Source organism: Amblyomma maculatum, chromosome 3 (genome assembly GCF_055883805.1).
Source record: "Amblyomma maculatum isolate TAMU_Amacu chromosome 3, ASM5588380v1, whole genome shotgun sequence".
Classification (NCBI taxonomy): domain Eukaryota; kingdom Metazoa; phylum Arthropoda; class Arachnida; order Ixodida; family Ixodidae; genus Amblyomma; species Amblyomma maculatum.
In genome coordinates, this window is record NC_139346.1 from 201890110 (window position 1) to 201916837 (window position 26728).

The 26728-nt window shown below is 44.8% G+C and overlaps 1 protein-coding gene across 3 annotated transcripts in view; it reads left to right on the plus strand.

The window, feature by feature from the left end:
* SK (small conductance calcium-activated potassium channel) overlaps window positions 1-26728 on the plus strand; it is a 414924-nt gene that overhangs the window by 380837 nt on the left and 7359 nt on the right. For all 3 annotated transcript variants that reach the window (XM_084599269.1, XM_084599270.1, XM_084599271.1), the window contains 2 exons: window positions 2136-2271; window positions 25315-25425. In XM_084599269.1, the coding sequence (XP_084455395.1) occupies window positions 2136-2271; window positions 25315-25425 (247 nt within the window). The remainder of the gene's footprint in view (window positions 1-2135; window positions 2272-25314; window positions 25426-26728) is intronic.

The window sequence follows — 26728 nt, forward strand, 5'->3', positions numbered from 1 at the left end:
AACATGAAAAAAAAAACAATATAATAAAAAGTGGGGAAGAAAAACAGGCTTGAAAATTACGACTAGGCTGAAAAATATTTGGCAGGAAAGTGCTGGAAATGTGCCTTCTGCCAGTGGAGAAAAGCAGCACACGAAACACGATATAAAGGCATCAACTGCTACTAATGCGTCCATTATATAGATGCCCCTTTCTTCTACTTTTAATCAATTACCTTTCATTCACAAAATGATTTCAGGAATGATTTACCATTGATCAGCGCAACAAATTAAAAATATATAGAAGCTTGCCTTTATGATTTTTTGCTATCTGTTACTGTTGACTTGTTCTGCATATCAAGCAGTGAAATCGCATGATGCACTGGAATAGACCACATGACTTACAATTTATGCCATTCTATGAGAACATCCCTTCATCTATTTCTCTCTTTCTTTCCCTTGACTTTATCATCGTAAAACTGCTGCTAAGTAGCATGTTTGCGGCTAAATTTTCGCCTGGGTTTCTAGTTCCTGACGTGAGAATCAGAGGGTGGGTAAGGTGGGAAAGGGGGAAGGGGGGGGGGGGAGGGGGGAAGACATATGATCGCAATTACTGCCAGCCCACATGGTATCGAAACAAATATTTTATAAAATAACACATACGCAATACCTAGCAGATCATTTTCAACAGTTAGGCACACAGTTGGGTATTTCCGTGTAATGCACTTGGATCCATCGTTAAGCTGTCTTCAGACTGAGGAAATTTCAGCCAACATTACAACTTTTTTTCTGTCATGCTGAGCCCGGCTTATGATAGTAAATAATTTTAACGCATCGCTGTAATAGGAAAACAATCTGGAAGTTTTTATGGCTGTAAAATACCGCCGAATGAAAACATAAGATCGTCGGTGAGCTTATACTAATCTTTGAAACAGTTTGAATTTCCTCTGTAAGCATAGCAAAAAGAACACCGTCATCGCTACTTGTGTGTGATCAGAGAAGATCGTATCAGTTACAGCTCATGCTAATGCATCGCAGTCTGAAAAGGACGCAAAGCAGCGACTCATCCGCGCGAACCGGGTAAACTCGGCCGTTTCATAAGCCTCTTGTTTGCAAGCGCGCGATTGTTATCTTAGGGTTGAGTTGACCTGAGGAAGTTTACGTAAGACATTACGTAAGTACAGCAACGGTCTGTGGCTCGAGCTAAGCACCCTGTTTGGGTGAGCCCCACTTTATGGTTAGGCCCTTCAATGGGTATCTGATCGTAATACAGCTGTTTGCCTACGGGAAAAGATTTATGGTAATATTGGGAAATGATCAGCTCACGAGCATACAAATGGATGCCTAACACTGCACTGTGATGTTTGAGATGGGCTGCATGTATATTTATGCACTAGAGAGCAGAATTTCCGGAGAGTCTCCTAACGAATATCATGAATATATACATGCATTGTACATTTTGGAAAGTATCTGCATGCAGTGCACAGGAAGATAAGTTGATTCTTGCGCATAGCTCTTCAACAACGGTCGCATGATCAGCTGATGGAACCGTCCTAAATAACTCTAAAACACCGCCAAGTGTGAGGCGCTTCGGGTTTTCAGATTTTATTCTTGCGGTAGTTCGGAGTTTCAAAATCAGCAGATTTATTTTGAGATGCAATTCGTTTGCTAACGAGGTTATTCAGCCATCTCTTCGGCGGTGGCTCAGTGGTTAAAGCGCTCGGTTACTGCGCTGACTAACCTGCAGCGTAGGGGCTTCTGTTTCATCTGTTGCTTGTTCTGTCTGTTTCGTATTTACGCACTCACTCATTTTGCCCAGTAATAAGCTTCTGATTAGCGCACTATTTCCTATCGTTCATGACCGTTCAATATAGGACTGCAGTCGACTCATCTGCTCTTTCCATTCGTGTGTGTGTGTGTGTGTGTGTGTGTGTGTGTGTGTGTGTGTGTGTGTGTGTGTGTGTGTGTGTGTGTGTGTGTGTGTGTGTGTGTGTGTGTGTGTGTGTGTGTGTGTGTGTGTGTGTGTGTGTGTGTGTGTGTGTGTGTGTGTGTGTGTGTGTGTGTGTGTGTGTGTGTGTGTGTGTGTGTGTGTGTGTGTGTGTGTTTCAGCAGCTCATGCTCAGCCGTGCCTAACCTCCCCTCTTCCTCTCTCCTTGCAGGTACCACGACGAGGAGCATGCAAACTTGCTGAACACCATGTGGTTGACGGCAATCACGTTTCTCTCCGTGGGCTACGGAGACATCGTGCCCAACACGTACTGTGGCAGGGGCATCGCGGTCACCACGGGACTCATGGTACGTGTGTACTCTCCGCCCTTCCTAATTCGTCGCATTCCTTGCGTGCCGCACGCCGTCACAATACGTAGCCTGAAAGCCGCAGACACGCCTACAGGTCTAGGCGGAAGATAATGGCATTTCTCTCAAAGAATTTTATATGTCGAATGTCGATACTGATACCAACACGTTCGGCCAAACACTTAAACTTTTTTTACTCTCCTCTCGTTTTATGTTTCATGCGCAAAAAACATTTTCACTTTCCCGACCTGCTTTTGATCTTACCATGTAACCCTGTCATCAAAGTTATCATCTTGCCTTTTAAGGGCCACTTGCCATCTCATCGAACTTAGCATTAGAGCACATAAAATTTTTCAGTATCCAGCATTGCAGAAATCTACACCTAAGTTTCAGTAAGTATCAGGAGACGGAGTAAAAAAAAATTACAAGGGTTCAAGGCTGCTGAACCAAATATTGAGCGAAAGCATTAGCTGCAGGTGACCGAGCGTTCTTCTTCTTCTCTTTTTCTTCTTACTCAGCCCACATATAAGCCCCGCTTTCCCCCTTTCTCAACTTATGCCTTGTGTCAAACTCTTCGAAAAAAAAAAATAATAAGCCCCGCTTTAACTAAGCAGTATGAACGTGCCTTAGTAGCCTATAAGGGTAACGTGAATGCCAGGGTCTTAGCAAGCTAATTCTGACATAACCGTCCCATGTGAAACGAGAGACCAAAGTTGGCAGCTCCTGCCGACCGCTTGTGTTGGTAGCCCAGCTCTCACCCTAATGTCACGCGGGGTGTGGCGTCACAGCGTCACGTGGGTAAGACGTGGCTACCGGCCGCGCTACGCTGAAGGCTCAAAACGCTGAAGGCACAAGTAGTATTGCTTTCGCAATAGAAAGAAAATGGGGGTGCAGAGATCAGGGGCTGGTGCTGCACATAACTAGTGCAAGAGAAAAAGAAGAAAGGGAAGGCTGCCGGCTATCTTCCTTTCATTCTTTTTCACCACCACTTGCACTTGGAATATCTTATATATGTCACAATTTCATTTTCGCTAATGCTAATGTTTCGAGTTGCAGTGAAGGTGAAATTGCAAGTTGTCGGGCTTACGCAACGGGGCATCCAGCGTGTGAGATCAAGCAGTTTGGTTTGGTTTGGTTTATGGTGGTTTAACACGTTCCAAAGCGACTTGGCCTATGAGAGACACCGTATTCGAGGGCTCTGGAAGTTTCGATCACCTTGGGTTATTTAATGTGCACTGACATCGTACAGCAGCCGGGATTCGATCCCGCATCCTTTAGCAGAGCAGTTGAGCGTCCTAACCATTGCACCACCGCGGCGAAACAGCAAGAAGTTCGGTAGCCTCATTTTTTGTTGATTAATTCGATTCTTATTCGCTGTTTTAGGTGATATGATGGTAACGTTCGATAATATAGTCAAACTGTTAGTGAGTAAATGGTCGTTAGTGAATCATTTACGTAAACATTTTTTCTTTGAATAATACTTTTCATTGACTAATATTGGTATTGGCCTTGATGGTGAGCCCACTGATAATTATTTACAATTTAGTCCTGCAGCTTCTCCTACAAAGCAAAAAAATCAACAGACTCACAACTCGGACGTTGCCCTAAATTTCTGACCAAAGAGTGCAGGCTCGTTGCAATAAAAAAAAAAACAAAAAAGAAGAGAAAAAAACAGTTGAGGCAAACTGAGTAGTGCCTTTTTCCCGACCGGTTGATGATGGTGACGGCGATGATTTGGGATCTGAGGCCGTACCCCAAGTATTGTGTAAGCGCAGGTCTGCTCGATAGTATCCTACTGGCGTTATCTTTTGCAAAAAAAAAAAAAAAAAAAAAAAAAAAAAAACAGCGGTATTTTACCTTAGTAGTACCATCGGCTTTACCTCAAATCAACACTGCGACATCTGTTGAGCCACAGTTCATACCGTGTTTTTCTCTTCCTCGAGGTCATCATCCGCGTTGTCCATTCGAGCAACAGCTATTAATGCAATGGCATTGTCGCTGCTTCTTTGGTTTTGATTTTGAGAACATTGCACATCGCTTGGAATCACGCTGAAGATCTTTTTTTTTTCTTTGGCGGTATAAGGATGAAGTCCGACAAAATATAACCCTGCGGAGAAAAACCTCGTAGCTTTGTTGCCTACGCCATTTTCAAGATGCAGAAAGAAAAGTCCAAAATACGGATCATTTGGTGAACTTTTGCGGATACTGATTAAGTGACGATAGTAAACAGGGGTCTTGACCAAATAAAGAATATTTTGCGAAGTTAACCCTCTTGTAATCAAATTGCGTACAATATGGCATGTGAAAAATCAGCGCTAAGTCATTTTGCTTCGCTCAAACAGCCCCTTTTGCTGATTTCGTTTTTGCTATGATACAAGTCATCGCTTTTTGCTTTTTTTGCAACGTAATAAAAGTATGAAGAGCTGAGAACCTGACCACGAAGTTGCTGGTTTGAATCTCATCTCCTGCAGCCATATTTTGCCATTTGCGAAGGAAAAATTTGGAGGACGCTTAAGCTTCGCCTTCAAGAGTGGAACGCGATAGCGTTATTGCACCTCGTTCGCACCGCCCACTCATTCGCTCGGTATGCTCTTGAGTGATCTAAAGAAAGGAAAGACGCTAGATTCTACAACCCGTGAGGGTACACGGCGAAACGTCAGGGGCGAGTGGCGCGCCACGTGTCGGCGCGCCACTCGCACATTGCGAGGAGGGGTTCTTCTGTGGGGGTGAGACAGAGCGGCCCAGGCGGTGTGGTCCTTCTCTGTTGGACAATAAAAGTTTTCAACAACAACAACAACATCTGTGTTTGCCGCAAGATGGCTCTGCATGTGCGCAGAGCGCAGAAGAAATGTAGCAGAAACGTACTTCGCTACTCGTGTAACTGCGACTTCTGTAAGTAACATGCTCATAATTACCGATATACACCGCAGTATAACGTTCTACGGCACGTTTCTAAGGCAACACCGCATTCACTAGAAGCGCTTTTGTACCGCTTTCAAGCATCGAACTCGTGGCTGAGTGGTAGCGTCTCCGCCTCACACTCCGGAAACCCTGGTTCAATTCCCACCCAGCCCATCTTGGAAGTTGCTTTTTATTTATGAAGTGCATGCCGGGATTTATCGCTCACAGCCAACGCCGCCGACGACACCGGCTTTTCTGCGACACAAGCTCCTTAACGCTACCGCGTTAAAAGAAAACAATTTGTGGGCACACAAAACCTCCGGCCTAGAGTGTGTGACACGACAGGATTATATCATATCCCATCTGCCGGCTCCCCTTTCGGGTCTTCTTTCGCATACATGCATTTCTGTTCTGGCTTCTAGTCCTAATCCTTGAATAAATGCCTCTTATTTCGCATTTACGATTAGCATATAGTCGTAATAATAATAGGTTCACAGGAAGGGAAAGGCACAGTATCTGTCACATTTGTATCTGTGGACACCTGAACCGCGCCGTAGAGGAAGGGAGGAAGGTGGGAGTGGAACTGGAAAGAGAGAAGAGGGAGACGTAGCGGAGAGCAACGGAGTAATTCCGACCACCTGGAGATCTTTAACGTGCACTGACGTCGCACAGCACACGGGCGCCGCTCCGTTTCGCCTCCATCGAGAGAAAGAGAGAGACAAAACTTATATTTGTCAAACAGAGTGACCATCCCGCTCTTCAGGGGTTAGACCCGGAAGGTGGAACAGTCGGCTTAGTTACAGGTCCGTAGTTCTTGGACTCCGGCGGCATCTTCGGCCAGTCGAGCAATTTCTCTTTGGGCTCTTGGGTCTGAGCTTCGAAGAAGGGTCTCCCAGGTGTCTTTAGTTATATTTTAGCCCTGCCAGGTGACTTCGCACATTGCCATATTAGGTGATCTAGTGATCCCCTTTCCTTACATAATGAACATAGGTCTCATCGTATTTCCGGCCATATATGGTTGACTAGAACTGGGTTCGGGTATGCATTTGTCTGTAGCTTTCTCCATCCTACTGCTTCCTCTTTGCCTAACGTGGGTTCAGATGGTGGTAGGACCCTCCTGATCAGTCTGTAGTGCGTTGTTATTTCGCTATAGTCAATCAGGTCCTCTTGTTTTCCTTGCTCCGGTGGCACTCCTCCAGCCCGGTGTGTGAGATCTCGGGCTAGTTTGTGTGCCGCCTCGTTTCCGGGCACGCCTGCGTGGGCTGGCGTCCAAACAAGGGTGACGTCTTTTTTATTCGCTTTTGATCGAGGATTCTACCCGCGATCTTTGCTATTACTCCTGCGGTGCAGCTCTTGATTGCGCTTTTGCTGTCACTGACTATGTATTTTGTCTCGGTCTGAGCAAGAGCCAGTGCTATTACAGCCTCTCCCGCTGTCTGTATCGATTTTGTTTTTTATAGAGACTGCTGTAAGCATTTCTCGCTTGCCATTGAGTACGACTGCATTCATTTTTCCTTCGCCGCAGTATGCAGCGTCTACGTATGCAATTCTACCTGGATTTTCTGCCTCGAATCTACGTGTCTGTGTTTCTGCCCTTTTCTATCGTCTTTGCTTATTATATTCAGGGTGCACCTTCTTTGGTAATGGGGGGATATATGGATCCGTTTCCGGACCTCCCCTTTCATTTCCTCTGTCTTGTCCTAGTATTCCTTCGGTTGTATACCTATTTCCCCTCAACATGTTCCTTCCACCCTTAGTTTTCTCTAGCCTTCTTTGTTGTGTAGCTAGTGTTGCCTCAATTATTTCATCTAATGTGTTGTGTATTCCCAGCATCATTAGTGAAAATGCATTAAAAGAGCACTACACCTCCCAGCAATACCTCGCTTCCATCGAAACGCAGCCACCGGTGGTCGGGATCGAACTCTGGAACTCCGGCACAGTAGTCGGGCGTCTTACCACTGTACCACCACGGCGGGGCGCATGCAGTCGTAAGCTGCCACGTATTCCGAAAGAACAGCGATGTAAATATAAAGTCCCGCTTTAAGCAAGGGCGTTTGAATTTATTCCTATGTCAGCCTCCAGACACATAAACACAGTCAGACACATAAATGGCCGTGCTAAAGTAATACGCATTAACCTTGGCACATTTCAGCTGCAGTCAATTAGATCGTCATATTGCCACCAACTGGATTAATGCCGTCACATCCCGACTGACGTATAAAAGCAATGCATGTAAACGAATTAGGACGAGGGGCGTATACAACATGCGAAAATCTCATCTGATAAAATCATAAAATAACTTCCATACTTTATGATAATTTATGACATCGTACGTATATGTGATCCTGTAAAGTTTAAGGGTGGTCTCATAGCACAAATAGTGAAGTAGTGACGCACAGCTGCGGCACTGAAATCACTCCAAAGGAAGCACTTTGCTACTCGCTTAGTCATTAACCCCTTAATTTATGCCTATGGTATCTCACACATACCTATTACCACACAACTGCAACCTACATACAGCCGCCTCCCTCCCTTCCTTCATTTTTTCCTTTGTTTTTTTTTTTTTTTTCCTTCATTACTTCCTTTCTTCCATCCCACCCTTATACCTTGTCGTTCACGTATTACAGCTCAAACAATCTATGCACATTGGCCCCACCACCGGAATTTGTCATTTACAGCCTCCACAGGATTTCATAGCTACAACTATATCACTTTGCCGAAGGGTACATCTGTGCAAAAAAAAAAAAAAAATCTCGAAGCAAGAGCCCAAATTGTGACGGATGCTAGAGCTTTGGTTTACACACTGTGAGCACAACTTATATGTAAAGGCGTTTATTTTAAGAATACACAGTTAAGGGCCCCGCTCGGCCTGCCAACAAAACCCATCCCTTCCCCCCATCCCTAACCCTTCCCGGGAGGACTGGGAGGCGACCCTGCTCAGCTGCGGCGACCTACAGGCCCAAAGGGCCTTAACGCGGCGTGCGCGGGCGGCGGCAACCGCCAATGGGGTCCCTGACTAGGGTCTCCACCCAGTACTGTAAGGCCGAAGCCCTTAAGGCTCCGCGTCAAACCTCCAAATATGCAATAAACGTTTTCACCACCACCACCGCACAAAATCTAGCATCAGCGCTGTCGGGGAAAAATCACTGTCGTGCCTATGGCAGGTGGTAGTCGGCAGGCGACATAATACGGACACTGATTGGTCGTCGAGATGTGTGACTTCACGAGACCACGTGACACGACCGAGTTGGCAGGAGCTGCCAATTCGAGCAGCGCATTGTAGCTGCATGCTTACATCGACCTGAGGTTCTTTAACCTACACTGACATCGAACAGTATACGCGCGTCTTGATTTTTGCCTTCATCGAAACGCGGCTACCACCCCCTGGATTCGATACCATTTTCTTAGGTTCAGCAGCCGAAGTCACTAACCACTGAATCACATCGGCGCGAGGAATAATATAAGGTGAAGGGAAGGAAGAGGGGGAAAACACTGAGAGAAATCGATTTGTAGACGTCTCTAAACAAAGAACTGGCATGTAAGGAAAGAGGAGTGAATGATACAAAGAAATTCATCTGTAGACGCCTTTAAAGCTCCCTTCCTGGAGGCGCACGGCGGCTGAAGGCCTCCGGGATCCGGCAGCAAAGTGTGTGATCCCTGTGGCCGGCCCAGCGCGCACGTGCGACCCACTTCTGCGACATTGGATTGTTTCACGAGGCGCCCCCTCTCCGGCCCAAGAGGGTCCCCTTGCCGCACCACCGCCTGTTTCGTTCCACATCTTTATTTCTCTCGCCTGCTGTCGCTGCTTGCCCTCGGTGGGTGAAGAGAGGGAAGAAGGCATTCGTGACCTTTTCTTCCTTATTAGGGAGCCTGGAACGGCATGTGCTGGAGGATGATGTCGTCGCTAGGCACAAAACAAACTATACGACCCTGCTGCTGCATCCTCTATCATTCTTTTATATTTTTGCTTTATTTCGAACACTCTCTTCCTCCGTGGTTTTCTTTTCTAAGTTTTACCTGTTTTGCCATGTAGAAGAATAGTCAGTGGAAGATTCGTGCATGAAGAGCTCGGGTGTAGCGCTTTCTCTCAAGATGAGATTTTCCACTGGTTCTTTCGCTTATTTTTTTTTTTTCTTTTGCATTTTTCTTGCGCTAATTTTACGTGGTATACAGCTTCATTTGTTTCTTCTCGTAACAGTATACAGCTACGTTTCATGGAACCCACCACTGTTTATCGGATCGCCTCAAGATGTTGTTTTTGTTATTGTGTCCTCCGCCTCCTTTTCTGTCTGCTTTCCTTTTATATTTTTTCTTCCTTACTCATGGCCTTTCTGTCCATATATTTTTTTTTCTTTCCATCCTTTCGGTGCAGATTAAAGGTACGATGGTGTTCTTCAAATCCTCCACGAGGTTTCACGCTGTTCCTAGAAATTGTCCCTGAAGAGGAACGGAGAAAGAAGAGAAGCAGCAGTCGCACATGCACAATAAAGGTGCAAAAAAAAGCAAAAAAATACAAGCGGAACGATTTATTACGAGCCAAGGCAAGCCAGGGTCATATCGTCTCCCAAGCGAGGGAGAAAGAAAAGGTAGAAACCAAGGCGTGGACGCTGAACACGCTAGTTCTACTTTTTTTTTTTTTTTTTTGCTCCTTGGTTTCTTTTTTTCCCACCATTTCTGCAGCCCACGGGTATTCGGAGTACGCTGCGCTGGTATGCCGACTATTCGATCTTTCTGCAATGAAGGAAGAAGTTGGGGCACCGTTTGTGGGCTGGTTTTTGTGTACGACATTGTGGTGGCCTGAACGACCGCCTGGCGACTTGTCTTTTGCTTGCCTGGAAGGATTCAGAGAAATAGCTAGGCAGGAAAAGGCAGCAGGCCATACGCGCCGTTTTGAATAGGCTCCTTTTTTCCTTATACGTGTGGCGAATTCGTACAATCTTCTTCTAATGAATCGAGTGCGTTTTTATTCTTTTTCAGTGTTACACTACTTTGTCAGGCCTCTTTGTGATTCACGTCTTAAGGCACGAGGCAAGTATAACATGGGGTTTTTAATCAAGCCGCTTCGTTTCTGCAATGACCGCAGGTGAAGATTGAAAAATAAAAAAAAAAAATGAAGGATGAATCATTTATTCATCCTTCATCTCATAACCTACTGATTTTTTTAAGTCGATATTTATCGCCTCAGGGCATCAGTAGGTTATGAGATGAAGGATGAATAAATGAAGGATGAATCATTTATTCATCCTTCATCTCATAACCTACTGATGCCCTGAGGCAATAAATATCGACTTAAAAAATAAAAAAGAAAAAAGAAAGGTGATGCCTTCGATTATTCGCCTGTATTTAAGTTGGTTGCAAGAAAACGGACACTGAATGTGATTTCATTTTCGGTGCAGGTAAAATTTTCGAAATATAAGTTCGATTCCGTTAGGTAAGCCACAAGGCCGAAAAGAGAGCACCGTCAATAAGGTAGAGAAGCCTTGAAAGAAGCTTTCAAAGCTTTAAAACGAGCTCATCCCGGACCCAAGTTGATTTATTTTCCTTCTCTCTTGTCCGCCTTTTCATCTCGCGCCTCAAAGGTTACGTTACGATGATTAGTCTTGTTACCACTTAATCGTTACCACTTAATCAACTTGAAGTAAAGACGATGTAAGTTAGTCGCTCCCTTCCTGTTATGTGTCAGCAATGGCTCTACATTTTATATTTATATTTTTATAACGTGGAGCACTTGGCAACATTTTAGATTGCGCCAAATTCATGTTATAAGAAGTGCATATCATACATAAAGTTACGCTTGCTGGCTATTGTTCCGTTCTAGGCTCATCCGTGAAATTAAAAAATAAATGCAGGAAAACTGTGGAACCATGCAAAATGTATTTTGTATTTGTGTTTTCTTGCAACCGACATGACAGGGATGAAAGGGATAGCTTGATAGAGGTCAAAGGAGAAGATCGTATGAAGGCGGCCAACTCCACGACTTTCTACGTTTCGATTTATAAATGAAGTTTCGTCTCTCGAGTCAGAAATGATTTCGTTCGAGAGCACCTGAGCCTATGCGGATTTATATTGGCGAATTTAAAAGTGCGTAGTGCAATCTAATGCGAACCAAGTAAGAAAATGGTAGAGCTGAGCTTAGTGGTTTTACGCATCAATTAGCGTGAGCGCATTAGAATGGTTTAACGAAAAACGTAGCGTTTTGACAGGAGAAGGAAGACGAGGACAGGACATAGCTACAACTTGCAACTGAATTCATTTGCAAGCTGTAACTCTGTCTTGTGCGCGTCTTCTTTGTCCTGTCAAAATGCTACGTTTCTCTCTGAGCTATGTCTGATCATCTGTCCCTACAGTATACTCTGTTAAATCTCATTAGAATATCATGCCGAAATATGTGGAGTGGTAGAAGGCTTCGAATCTACAGGTATGCTGGAAGCGCTGACGGCAGGCTTTGCTCTCTATCTCTGCTTTTTACCACAGCAACGAGCAGTCCGGAAAATTTTTAAAGCCCGCGACGCTGCACGGCTGCCTAAGTGGAGCGGTGGCGCTTTCAACTCCGCTTTGCGCGTGCATCTGCAGATGCTTCTGTGGTCTTTCTTTGGTACTGACTGCAAGAAAATGTGGAGTTCATGGCGATGCACAGCGCGAGAAAGTGTCGGTTAATTTAGGAAGAGTCGCACAGTGGGCTAGTTGCAGGTTCATTGCGGAAAAAAAAAAATCCAAATCTGCGCAAACAAAACGACGGCGAAACACGGTTCAGCGCGCATGTTTGTCTTTCTTCTACCGCTGTCGTTTTGTTTGCGCTGCTTCGGTTTCTTATCTGATTAACACACGCGCTGTCACACTGCGGCGATGGCTTTGTTGCTTAATACAGAAGCAAGGGACGCTGACCTGCGCGCTTCGGCATTGGATTCGGATCATGTTCACCACTAATGCTATTTTTCTTTCGTGAGCTTTATTTGTTATGTTCTTGTCAGGTGATGCGTGACGTCACGGTGTGACGACAGTAGGGTGGCTTCAGTGCCTTATGGTTTATTCGCCGGAGCACGATCTTTCGTTCTGCACATGCGCGAAAGTGCGAGAATATTTGCTCGAACGGATAAGATCTTAAATTCGTTTTAGGTTTCATTAAGTCAGTCTATTGCGAGTCACAATTACAAGCAATCTGGAGGATAATCGGCATATTAAGTGCTTATATCCTCGCACATGAGCCGAACACAGCATGTGCCGGTGAATGTTATGGGGCTTCATTGGCTCAGTACCTTACTGGTTTCCTTGGGAAAGCTCCCTTGAAAAAAAAAACGTAGTCGAAATCACCATACATTGAAATTTAACCGTCCAACTTCGTGGAATAGTAGTACCTATCCAGAGAGGGCAGTCACAATATTGCGATCATCGTCTCCTGAAAAACTTAGCAAGGACTAAATCGGCATGTTGAATTACTATTATATTTAGTCCATAGCATAAGACATTTATCCAACTTCAGTTACGATGGTGGCAGTGTGGTTCACTTCATTCACTGCGGTAGTATTTCTTTTTCTTTGATTTGGACGCTGTAACAAAATCTTACTTATGCAATTTATTTCTTTACATGACAGGGATGCTGAGTGAGTGAGTGAGTGAGTGAGTGAGTGAGTGAGTGAGTGAGTGAGTGAGTGAGTGAGTGAGTGAGTGAGTGAGTGAGTGAGTGAGTGAGTGAGTCAGTCAGTCAGTCAGTCAGTCAGTCAGTCAGTCAGTCAGTCAGTCAGTCAGTCAGTCAGTCAGTCAGTCAGTCAGTCAGTCCAGTCAGTCCAGTCAGTCAGTCCAGTCAGTCAGTCAGTCAGTCAGTCAGTCAGTCAGTCAGTCAGTCAGTCAGTCAGTCAGTCAGTCAGTCAGTCAGTCAGTCAGTCAGTCAGTCAGTCAGTCAGTCAGTCAGTCAGTCAGTCAGTCAGTCAGTCAGTCAGTCAGTCAGTCAGTCAGTCAGTCAGTCAGTCAGTCAGTCAGTCAGTCAGTCAGTCAGTCAGTCAGTCAGTCAGTCAGTCAGTCAGTCAGTCAGTCAGTCAGTCAGTCAGTCAGTCAGTCAGTCAGTCAGTCAGTCAGTCAGTCAGTCAGTCAGTCAGTCAGTCAGTCAGTCAGTCAGTCAGTCAGTCAGTCAGTCAGTCAGTCAGTCAGTCAGTCAGTCAGTCAGTCAGTCAGTCAGTCAGTCAGTCAGTCAGTCAGTCAGTCAGTCAGTCAGTCAGTCAGTCAGTCAGTCAGTCAGTCAGTCAGTCAGTCAGTCAGTCAGTCAGTCAGTCAGTCAGTCAGTCAGTCAGTCAGTCAGTCAGTCAGTCAGTCAGTCAGTCAGTCAGTCAGTCAGTCAGTCAGTCAGTCAGTCAGTCAGTCAGTCAGTCAGTCAGTCAGTCAGTCAGTCAGTCAGTCAGTCAGTCAGTCAGTCAGTCAGTCAGTCAGTCAGTCAGTCAGTCAGTCAGTCAGTCAGTCAGTCAGTCAGTCAGTCAGTCAGTCAGTCAGTCAGTCAGTCAGTCAGTCAGTCAGTCAGTCAGTCAGTCAGTCAGTCAGTCAGTCAGTCAGTCAGTCAGTCAGTCAGTCAGTCAGTCAGTCAGGAAGGAAGGAAGGAAGGAAGGAAGGAAGGAAGGAAGGAAGGAAGGAAGGAAGGAAGGAAGGAAGGAAGGAAGGAAGGAAGGAAGGGAGGGAGGGAGGGAGGGAGGGAGGGAGGGAGGGAGGGAGGGAGGGAGGGAGGGAGGGAGGGAGGAGCTTTTAGCTAGCTAGCTAGCTTCGAGACTGGCCCAAAAGTACGAGACAGCGCAGTTATGCCGACAGACTCGTATCTCAAGCCACTTAAAAAAATACATGAGCATAAAACAGGAACTCGAGAACTTGGCAGCTGCATTAACCTTTTTTATCACATGTGGGAAAAGTCAAGGAATCATGCAACAGTTTATTACTTTTTAGAAACGAGCATTAGGAAAAAATGCGCGATAAGACCTTAGAGACCACTTGAATCACACAGAAGCTGGTATCGGCGATTTTATTTTTTTTTTCTGCAGTCCTATTTCGTTTTTAACATCTTGCTCAAGTGCCCATTCTTAGTGAAATCTGAAGTGCCGCCTTGACCGAGATGACGAAAAGGGGGATGTAAGGAGGGAGGCGAGAGGAATTCAGATGAAAAATAATTGGAATGGAATCATTTTACGCTAGTCTGTCCCTAAGTTTAATGCACCAAGAAAGTTTTCTGGCTCCGAAAAAATTTCAGTTTGTCTTGCAACAGTCGAGGATCGCTCTCGTTAAATGGTTTTCAATCACTTTCTTGGAACGATGAACTTAGGAGCGCAGAAGAAGCGGCACTCGTCTTACTGCCGCCTTGGGTACAATGGGTGGCACTGAATGTCTGTTCGTTAATTTCTCACCCGTATTTTTTTCTGGTCATTGCTTTCTTTTTATGTGAAAAAAGTAAGATTTGGAAGTTTACGACACTGAATTAAAAACAAAAGAACCGGCCTCTGTACTTCGCAAAAAGAAAATATCAAGTGAAGCTCGAAGAAAACGTTCTATAGCCTAGAGCGACCTCTCCGAGAGTCAATTTGCCATGGGTGCTTTTCTTTCCTCTTCCCATTGAACTATCTTTTTTTTTTCTGTTTTATTATTGCTTGTCCAACCGCGACTGCAAATTATTTCCACTCCCGTTCGTTAGCCTTCTTTCCTGCTTCGACCTCAGCCACCGCCTGGAAGCATATCGCCCGTACGCTACTACACAGAGCAGCAGCAGCCAACGTTAACAACATTTGGTGCCGTTTCTTTTTTTTTTTTTTTTTGCATATTTGTTTAGTAATTCCACGCGAAACAACTCCCGGCGCGGCGACTTGTGTCGTCTCGGGGCTCCATCGCATTAGCGACGGGACACAACCGTCCCCCCTCCACCTCTCCTCCTCGGCCATCTCCTCTTCAGGCGCGGGCACGCATACAGCGTTACCACCGAGAATATCGCTGTTTCGAGAATATAGACTCGCGTCGCCCTTGCATAATATAACCTCCGCCATTCTTCCTCCGCTCTGTACGCATAAGGGAATTAGCGGTGCCCAGTGTCTCTATTCTCTATTCTGACGCCACCGCCTTCCCTCATTTCCCTATTTTTTTTTCTCTCTTCGTCTCCACGCTGTTGCTGGTTTGCGCTTCCGTCTCGGCGGCTGCATCGGCTTCAGCAGCGACGGCACGGGCTTCCTCATTTACTTAGCGACAACGACGGAGACGCTAGTGTCGCCTCTACCTCCTTACTCTAGCCGACGAGCAACTCGATCTACGCTCGCTTCATTGACGACACTGCATTTTGTTTTTCGGCCACTCGACTTCTCCTTCACTTTCTCTTCTCTGTATTTATATCGGCAAAGTGTGCTTGCTAGCCTCCGCGTGATTTCCCTAAAGGTTTCCACGATCTATGCTGCTTCTGTTTCCACTTTCTCTGCCTCGGTCCCGTGCTTTTCCTTTTTTCCTTCTTCTGGCACGAGAGACCGAGTGTGCTCGGCTAATTAGCGTCTTCCTTGTTCCGCTGTGGCCTCAGACAGGAGACTGCGAATAAGAGGGTATGCGAGATAGATAAAAGAAAACAGATAATAAAGGTCAGGGAATTGCAGTAGAAAGAGATTGGAAGACTGGAGGAGAGAGAAAAAGCTCGTTGTCATTCGGCCGAAACATTTTCCAGTAGATCACTTTTCCCTAAGATGCTGACGAGTATAATTTGAGCTTACGCAGAGACGGAGCTCGGCGCAAAAGATATCTACGCAACACGCCAGGCACTGACGTTAACGGTCTGGGCAAATTTGTTACGGCTTTCGCGTCCGCGACTCGCCTCGATGTATGTGTCTCTGTATTTGCCCCATTTGAAGCAGAACAGCCGAAGATGGATCCCACGAAATGCGCCAAGTAATTCGGGCGATTATATATAGCCTTCGTGTGTCACATTTTCATAGAGAAACGCGAGGCTGACATAATTTGAACATCTGTGGTTGGTTTGGTTTGATGGGTTTAACGTCCCAAAGCGACTCAGGCTATGTGAGACACCGTAGTGGACGGCTACGGAGTAATTTTGACCACCTGGGGTTTTTTAATGTGCACTGACATCGCACAGCGCACAGGCGCCTAGCTTTTCGCCTCCACAGAAAAGCGGCCGCCGAGGCCGGGTTCGATCCCACATCCTTGGGCACAGTAGTAGAGCACCCTAGCCACTGCGCCACCCGGCGGGATTTGATCATCTGTAGGCTTAGCGTAAGCTTCTAGGGTGATGCCTCGTCGACGTTCATAGCTTCCAGAAAACTTTCGTCGATTTCAATCTGTAGTGTTCATCCGAGACTACGTCCGAAGAAGTAAGGCATATATGACTATTTTACGCTTTAAATACAGTTGTCAAAATGGGCTACTCATCATAATCTACGCTGTTTTCAAATTCTTCGAATGTTTCGGTCGAATGACGACAAGGTTTTATCTTTCCCCTCCCCTCTTCTCATCTTTTTCTCCCACAATTCCCTGACTTTTATTAACTGGTTTCCTTTCGTCTCTCTTGCTCTTATTCATTTTATTTTTGTTCATAAAGAATCCCATCTCTGCTGATTCTCTACCATTATCCATTGCATGCTATATTAAGTTATCTTACGTTACTAATGATACGTTTTATCATTATTTCGAGTTTTGTTATGTTACGCTGTGTTCTGTCTACCATTTTATGCTCAGTCAGACGCCCCCATTGGCACGTGGACCGTGGGGAGCACCATAATATCCTGCGCACCACGTGCATTACGTATTGTACAAACGTCTATAGTTTCTGTTTCCGTTTAAAAAGCTATTATCGAGTTCCCACGCTCAAATGTCAGGTTTCAGTAAGCTAGGCACAGCAGTGCAAGATCACCACCTGCAAACTGTGGATACTGTCGACAAAATCAGTAGACGATGGAATGAGTGGGAGCTGCTGAGAATTATTCGTACCCGTTCGGCTACAGAGGCGCAGTTGTTCCTCTCCAGACGACCATGAAACAGCCACGTCCTTCTGATCATATTCCTGTTGCAATAATTGTTATCATACGTACAATGTTTTTAGAATAAAACTGGATTTATTTTCTTCGGGTCTCCAATGCACGAGTTAGGAAGAACATAATGACAGTAGTACTCTTATCAAGTTTTTGTTTGTTTGTTTGTTTGTTTGTTTGTTTGTTTGCTTGTTTGCTTGTTTGTTTGTTTGTTTGTTTGTTTGTTTGTTTGTTTGTTTGTTTGTTTGTTTGTTTGTTTGTTTGTTTGTTTGTTTGTTTGTTTGTTTGTTTGTTTGTTTGTTTGTTTGTTTGTTTGTTTGTTTGTTTGTTTGTTTGTTTGTTTGTTTGTTTGTTTGTTTGACGAGTTAGGAAGAACATAATGACAGCAGGACTTTTATCAAGTTCTTGCTTGTTTGTTTTGCTCTCAACGCTGTTCGGTTAACGGCAGACAACGGGTAAATGTTTTTAGTAACGGGGTATGTGTACGTGAGTGGGGAAGAGGCCGCCCTCCCTAAAATCTATCGGTATTTCGTCATCGGTAAAAATTGCCGGACCAAATTCGTGGCGTAGACAAGCGTAAACACACGTGTTCGTCTCATGGGGGTCTGATTTCGTCGCGGCTTGTTGACAATGCCGCTCGACGAGATATCGGAGACTCCGCGATGAAGCCAGAACTAACACCAAGCATCGCTTATTTTGCTGTTGCTTCGGTCTCCTAACTTCACTTAATTTGATATACCGCGTGAATGATTTCTGGTTGGGTTATCGAATGTCGTCCCCTTTCGGGTTAGGGCCTCGTGGGATGTCGTCATGCTCGATTCCTGTTGGCGGACAGTCGATTGCTTCATGCATGCTAAACTTTGATGTCGCTGGTATTTTCTATTTGTAGGGTTTAACTTCTTAGGTTGCGTTTCATATTTAGCATTTGCCGTCGTCCTCCAGAAACACAAACATCACCTTTTACTATTAATAAAAGCGTTGCCTTCTGGATAGTAGTTCTCGTACTGAAATTTGATTCTCTTGACACCTCTGTGCGGCCCACTATTGGCTTGTCTACCTTTTTTTTTTCTTAATCAACCGCCCCATTGTAAATAAAATATTCAATAGTGAAAGCTCATTACGCCTTCTCGATTACTGAGCTGTTTCCTTAGCTGGTTAGATTAAAGGCACGGTTTTGCGGTCAGTCAAGGCTGCTTAGTTTTCGCAGAAGCTCTTCCGAACATTTCGTCGAAGAATTGGTTGGCGACGCACTCTGGTTACCTTCTTGCGACGTATTCTTTCGCTGCGCTTCCTAAGCTAGGATATTGAGAACTTCATCTAAACTGCACCTCGCAATGAGTCCCATTTCGAAAAGGACCAACAGACATTTAATTCTCTGCGTACACCAAACTCTTTGCAACCGTCGTTTGTATTGGCGACGGACTCTCGCAGGGCCATTTTCAATTCGAGGAGAGAGATTTCATGTCGCCGACCGCCATGCGCCGTAAAACATCCGCCGGTCGTCTAAGCAGGCGCCATCCTTTTGCCGTACAGCAAACCTCACCAGCGCGCTTCAAGCGTTCATGTCCATACATGCCCTGTTTTCGTGGGACTAAACTGTCGACTCCGACAGCAAAGAGAAACTTTTTATCGACTATAAACGCTGCCCCATTCCGACCTTATTTATGGTGTGTCGCAAGGATAGCCGGGAAACTCGTAAGAGCCGTAGTGCTTGTTTCAGAGGGCGTGCAGCATACAAGTGATGCTGGTCGGCCGTCTTCAATTTTCAGGAGTGAATGTCTGTGCTCGAGGGGCCCCCTCTCGCGCGAGACGAGGGTGCGTCGTTCGCTTGAGTGAGTCATATCGTAAGCAGCGGTTGCGCCGGGGAGGGCTTGAATTTTGTGTTGACGCTGAGAAGGCCCAGCGGTCAACGCCCTTTTATCCCTGCTACTCGTTGAGTGCGTTCATCTTCGGGCCTGCGCAAAACATGCTTATTATTCTTGGCATGTCATAGCTGTCAATATTCCGGACGAGTTGTGCCTAGCGTATTTCACTATTCTGACATGTGTGAAGAAACACGCTGTCGCACTGAGCGGAGCCGCGAAAGTCGACGTTTTTACCTGACGTGTTGCGTACGTATATAAAACCTGGGGGGATGAGATAATTGGGTTCGGCTATACTAGAAAAAAAGATAAGTTGAAAATCCTCTCGATTAATCGAGACAAACATTCCGGCTGGCCACCTTGCATCAGAGGCATCATATGGCTAGAATATAATTTTGGAATGACGCCAAGACATAAGTTTGGCCGTGAAAGCGATGCCGTGAAAGCGATGCCGGGAAAGCGATGCCGCTAGACGGGCTGGCGTAGCCTCTAACGATGAATCTACAGCGCCGACCTCTGTTGATGAATGTTGATCGAGTTCTGCGTAACATGTCTAACTACAAGCGAAGCCTGTAGCTATTGCTACTCGATTAGGTTTAACCAGAACTAAACCACAGCCAAATTCGTATGCCACTTGGTATAATTTTATTTATATGTCTTATCGGTTCCGACTAAACTTCTAAACAATATGGTTTTACATACTTCGGAGAAACGACTCGTACACTTTACAACACATGTCAGGTGCGCGTATGGCGGATATCGTGCAACGCGTGCAGAGAGGGAGAAGTTGTCCGTACACTGCTAATCCACGCGGACAGTCTTCAACTGATGCATGCATTTCGTGGCATGAAATCGCGACGGACAGATCAGTGTCAAGAACAAAATAAAAAATCATGACAACTCTGACAAAGACGGATTGCTACGTAGCAGTCCCGCATCGCTGACAAAAAACATATGCTCCTTGAATTATTAAATCAGCTGACCTTACATATGGCCGCTTCCATTCGAGTATTCTCTCGTGCGCCTGTGTGGGCGTTTCCGGACAGCAACGTTTCTCAACGATGGTCCAACGGGCTACGCTGCGCCTTTTGGAAGGTCGAAAGGAGTCACATTTCTCACAATCTGTTCCGCTTGGCAGATATACAAATAAATATATTTGTGAACGCCAAGGGCGTAAGTTACATCAGCGACAAAAAGGACGACAGTAGCGCTCGGGTCATCCATCTTCTGTCCGTGGCTTATCTTGTTTCAACGCACACTTTCCATATTTGCAAGGTCTTTTTGTTATTTGGGTGTGATAATTTTAAAAAAAAAAACGTTGGCAACGAGTGTCGGAGCCGGCTACTTCCTCGCCTAATCAAATGTGAAATGCGCAATGAGAAATGAATATACGTTAAAAGAAACGTTTCCGCAACTCCGGAAGAGAGAAATTTGCAGCTCCATCCAGTTGTTCCTCTCAAACAACGACTACGCGAGCACCATACATGTCACTCACAGTACACACAATGCTTACATGTGTACATATCGCATCTGGCTCGTGGCTTAATACGCACACCATATTCAGCCCATGATCACATTCAGTTTTCTCTGCACGTACACGAACGTACTCCAAAATGCACGCTCAGCACAAGTTTAGGAACCAAGTTTTTTGTTTGTTTTTCTTTTTTTGCAAAGTGTATCTTGCTGTCGCTTCTTGATTCCAGTGCATTTCTACTGCAGGAATCTACAGACAACGCAGAGAGAATATCCATATGCCTACAGTCACGAATTCGCCGTGAGCTTTTTGTTGGTGAAAGCATTCGTGCTCTCTGGCACTTCTTCAGAAGCCGAAGTCTCAGTTCCGTCAACTTAACTTTTTCCCTCCTCTGTTTTCTAGTTGTCTCCAGAAAAGTAGACATTCCTCCGTTTGGAAGCAAGCTTGCACGTTTGAAACTATCGATACAATTGTGACGCCTTGTGTGCAGCCGAGAGTGCGAAGCGTGGCGAGCATATCGCGATATATAGCCTTACATGGCAACATCACGGTAATACTAAGAATAGTTCCACGAAAGCAGGGACAGAGTGAAAAGCCCTATTTCTTCTACATGCGTTGAAATGGATTTTAAGAACATATATTTCCATACTGGGTACTTAGCACTCTATTAAAGAAACACTGAATGCAAATCAGAGTTGTCCTGTATCGTTATATTGCTGAATTCTAACTAAATGCTACCTTAAGGAAAAAAACTGTCATTATAAGCTAGAAAATGAGATATAAGTGTCGGCACCATCGGTAGATTTCTCTAGTAAACGGCTGTATAGCGACTTCACATGCAACATTTTCGTAAATATTAAACGACTTGAAAAAGGTCTTTTTTTTTAATTTTGTAATTTTCCAAAAACATTAAACACATAACTAGAACAGCGTATATTTATTCAAATCAAAATATTCTTCAAAACGCTGTAGCGCAACAAAAGATAAGGACGCAAGACCAGAAAAGAACAGCACGAGCGCTAACATTCAACAAATTTTATTCTACGTGGACACATTTATACGCCAGAAAAAAAAAAGAACACATAATCAGTTTCACAAAATGGTATCACCTTCTCAATAATGCTCAGAGGAAGATGAAGGCTTGCTCACTTACTCGTATAATTTTAAGTAAAAATCACGAGCATCGATAATTACATTAACTTTATCAGACCATTCATAAGCAAACTTAGGTCGTGAGCCGCGTATGCAATGCAAATTACCTGCTACAGTACCGCCGCCTATACTTGTATGTTGCTGGTGTAGTCCGTGACTAACGCCACTACCAGATCGCTTGCGCGTGTTTGTCACTTCGATCATCTCGCTAGTAGCATACACCACAGTGTGACGATTCTTGCCTGTTTCGACTGATCGGTGGTCTAATTAATTGTTTTGGAGCACCACGCCCCAATTCATGACAATCTCGCCACGAGAATTAGTCTATCCGTGTGGCAAATTTGTCCAACACGACGCATTTTTCAGGCTCTTCTCTGTATAATGCTTCAATCACGTGCACATCGAGTCGAGCAAAGCTCTACTCAGAAAGTATCGAGACGGGTGAGCTGAAGCAGCGCCGATTTTGCCTTGCAGCTATGGAGTGGTGTGGTCTATAAAAATGACTATCTCTCCTTTATTTTTATTTTAGGGAGGGGGAGGAGGTGGGGAGTCATTTCTTCTGCAAAGTACCGACTCATTTGTCGGACTTGGTGAAAGCGTTGCTTAGATTTTGTTTCATCGAAGTGACTTTCCTCAATGTCCAAATGAAATTTCTTGCACGACAACAAATGTCTAGTCAGACGCGTCGCATTCGGAAATGCATGCTTGACGTTACAGTACTCGCCTAAGATACGCTTTTTTCCACCGGTGGTCGTTTCACACATAGAAAGTTCTTCCAGATGTTAAACCGCGGGCCAAACTTTCTCAGTACTCGTAAAAATATACCACGCTAACCGGCTATCACGCATTAAGATTGATTTCCTATGTTTGATCTATGAATATACGCATTGCAAGGCATGCGCAGCTGTGTGTGAGTTTACCTGTTTCCGCAGACGTTCGTCAGATGACAGCACGAATATATCTCGCACAGAACTATTGAGCAGCGTTCCCGGAAAGAACCTATACAACAGCAAGTGTCACCCGCAAGAAGGCTTGCATCCGGATAAGACAGCTTACGTAGGCAAAAGTATTTGTGGTTTTGTACCATGTTCTTCGTGTCGTAGCACGTTAAGCAATTGTGTTTCTCATCTGGCAAATCCATGTGACATGGTTTCAGCCCACTTCCCCGCAGCACGAATGTCTGAAAGACGCGATCTTAAAAGGCAATGCCAGGAGCTAGTGTTATGAGCCGCGGGACCCGAGTTCGATCCCAGCCCCGGCGGGTGGCCGCATCTCCGTAGAAGCGAAGCATAAAGCACTCGTGTGCTATCGCGTCTCAGTGCACGTCAAATACATCATGTAATCGATATAACTCGGAGCCCTTGGCACTCTAAACAACATAAATTTAATAAAACAAAAGAAATTAGAAATAGGTGATGACAATTGCTACCTACTCTTTCATCGGGGCACGCTGTAGTGGTTTTCAACAAAAAAATGCAAACCTAAATATAAAGCAAGCATTCTCAGAGAATATAAATCGCATTAGGAAATTTTAGACGTTTTTTTTTTTTTTTTTCACTTTTCTCTACTTCAAAAAAAAAATTATACAGTTTTTGTTCCGAAGTTTTCGTTCATTTTTTTTCAACCTTCACATCTCTATTGGTGACAATGGCTTTTTCATTTTTTTCGCGAATATTGGAGGTCATGTCGTGCCGCCGTTCACTTCCAGACAGTAATCACGGAATTATTTTCGGGGTAGACGCCACAGTTCTGAATCGACTGGCGGGGAAACTCTTAAAAGCGACCTTCGCAGCAATAAAATAAGCTGTATGCTGCCAGACAAACTTGACAGCCTACCTGAAAAAAAGGAAAACATAGATTATTTAGAAAACGAAAACCTCGCGGAGTTGTTCCGATAGTCGTTTTAAAATCGCTACATAAATATTGTCTGTACCGGTCATCATGGTAACGTTTAGAATCACGTAACTGAAAAGATTATTCTCGCTAGATTAGTGTGTCCTGTACGTTTTCTCCGCACAGAACGGCTGGCCAACAGTAGGCTTTACCGAAATGGTCGCCATCACAGTTAGGCAGAGCGTGGAGTAGATGCGCATAGCAGTGCGACAGCGGCTTCTGCTCTACAGTCGATATATGAACTCTGTGAGAGCAGCATATACAGCGCAATAAATTGAAGATTACCTTTACCGTTTTTGTCCCTTAGACCGTTGTGGGGACAGTTATTGCCAAACTTAACTTTTAAACCTTCTAACATGAGCTTTTTCAATAATATTATGGTTTTCTTTTCATCCTTGTATATACAATTTTTCAGCCTTCTCCAACAATTCGCCAATTTTATTCCGCTTATATGTACTTTCTGAGATCAGAATGCTTGCTTTTCGGCTGTTGTAAAGTTGTGAAGTGTATCGAGTCGCTCACACAGCCTCATTTCTGAAACCTGGATGACCTGACAGTGTGAGAGAATACGCTCCATCGCCTCCCTGTATTGAATGTAGTAGCATCGATTATCGCCGCGGGCTCCGAATTGTTTTTATTTTGCCCAGAAAGCCATGCTCCCCATCCTCAAAAAGTAAAGCACGTCGCGTGGGGCCACTTTTCGATGAAGGCTAAAAGCAAAGCGCCCCCGTGCTGTGTGGTGACCGTGCATGTTAATGAACCGAGACCTCCGCTAAGGCGTCTTTCATATACTGAGTGGCTTTGGGACGTTAAACCCTATAAGCCAAACCAAGCCAGACAAATACGAGAGAGAAAAATTAAATGGTGTGGAGCAACTGAGATTTTCAAACAGCTATCATAACCGTTCAAACAGGCAACCTTTATTTCCACTTTCGCGAAGAGGTGATTCGCTAAACTCTCGCCCGCTCAAGTTTGGATTGGATGAGCTCCTGGTCGTGCGGGGATTTCAGATAAAGAGCTTACAGATCAGCTCGGCCGCGAGACTTTAAAACGGGCTCCTGTGATCCCCTTGCCATAACCATCGTCCAGACTGGAGGCCCTTCAACATCAGACGTAAATCAAGATGTGCGCTACGGAAACCTTAGAGAAAATTGACAATTACGTCACCCTACCTCTAACTCTCAAACTTCTCAATTTATCTTTTGAGCAAAATTGAACTTAACGTCATTTATACACCAGCTAGGGCATATCTGCTCCATCATCTGGTCACACCTTCATGCCGAAACTGCTGAAGATACTACGCCGATCTCCCTCACTGCCTCTTTGAAAGTCCGTGAGCCATACAATCACCACAATACCCCTGCCCACACCTGCGATCATGGAGCGGTTGGCTTGCCTCTGACCAGCTGCCAGTCCAGCTGGCCATTGTGCGTCATGCACAAGGGCCAGCTTATCGGCTGAAAAAAAGCTGTGCGATAAAATATATTCTCTCTCTCTCTCTCTCTCTCTCTCTCTCTCTCTCTCTCTCTCTCTCTCTCTCTCTCTCTCTCTCTCTCTCTCTCTACGCATACGCGACACACTATAACGCCTCAGAAGTCTCACTGTCGGTGCCCTCGCCGCGGTCATCTTCTGATGTAGACGTACACAGAGCGTGAGTTGTGATTCCGCGTATTACACTCACCTGTGTCGTGTAAACTTATCAACAGTAAAGCAAACAATGCAATGCCTATCTTTTCACCGACTGTTGTCTTGTTTTGTCTTTTCAACACGTTCGCAGGGGGCCGGTTGTACAGCCCTGGTTGTAGCTGTGATAGCGCGCAAGCTGGAGCTCACTCGAGCCGAGAAGCACGTCCACAATTTTATGATGGACACCCAGCTTACGAAGAGGGTGAGTACGTCTCTGTGATCCGCAAGCTTTTCTGCGCGTTTTCTTTGTTTTGCACTGTTTACGTATACGTGCGCTATTGAGCTCATGCCTGAAATGCAGTGTGCCAGACGTGGCTGCACACTCGTAAATTTTCGAAAAACTCCAAGTGGATGGGGAATATTTTTTGGCCCCATCGTACAAACACGAGAAACTGCAGCGATTTCAATACCGTCAAACATTTCCAGGGGCAAAGATGCATCAATTAAAATCTGAGAGAATTTCAAGCGTCAAATTATGACTTTGCTTAATTGAAAACGATAGCAAACGCCTAAAGAGAAATTAATTAATGCTCTCTTAGAGGAACAGGAAATTTGTCAGCTGTTTCTCAGAAGCCACAAAAAACTTGTTTTATCTCCGCTGAACTTGCGGTTTTATTTTATTTTTTTTTTTTTTTCAGAAGCTATCACTTCTTGTGCATAAGCTGCAATAGTACACAATTGCACCATTGCATCCCTGGCGTAACTTAAACCTCATGTTTAATTCGAAAGCACTAATTCGGAGGTTCAGAGCACAGCGAAATAGTCTAGCGCTTGTGTGTCCGAGGAAGCATAGCAATAGTCAAACAATAGAAAGTAAAAACCGTCGGAGAGCGAGTACGGAACTTTCTAGATATATCGCCGCAGCCGATCAACCTGCGTGTTTAATTGTCACTGTGTTGCTGCAGTTCGGCCCTTGTCACTTTTTCATCACTTTAACCGTCACTCTGCCACGCTGTGCATTGCATGTTATCTCCATCAACTTCTAAACGCAAGGCAAAACCATAAGCCGACAATGTAAACACGTAACATGTCGGTTCACTCGGTTTATTTACGTTAAAACACTGTAATACATCTTGTAAACGCAATGTAGGTACCAGTAAAATTGTTTTCAGAAAGGCCCTGGTTCATACAGGCGGTTGTTTAAAAACGCCTCTTCCTAGTTTTTATAACTAATATCACGTGCTGCTAGTCATATAAAAGGTCATTTTAAAAGTGTATTTTAATTTTTATTGCTCTCAAATTTGAGCTTTATTGTACATTTAAAATTAAGGTGATAGCAAATTTAAAAATCAAATGACAAGCATATTTGATTCGAATAGCAAATCACACATAGTCCTCAACAGTAAAATAGGATTCCAAAGAAAGTAAAAGTGTAGCCGTTGGTAACAAAGTCGGGTGGGCAGTGACAGGAACTTATGGAGGTGATTCTTGTATACAAACCGTCGCCGACAGCAGTGTCGCATTGTTTGCTTTAAGTGCAGTCAACCAGTTTCCTTACACATGTC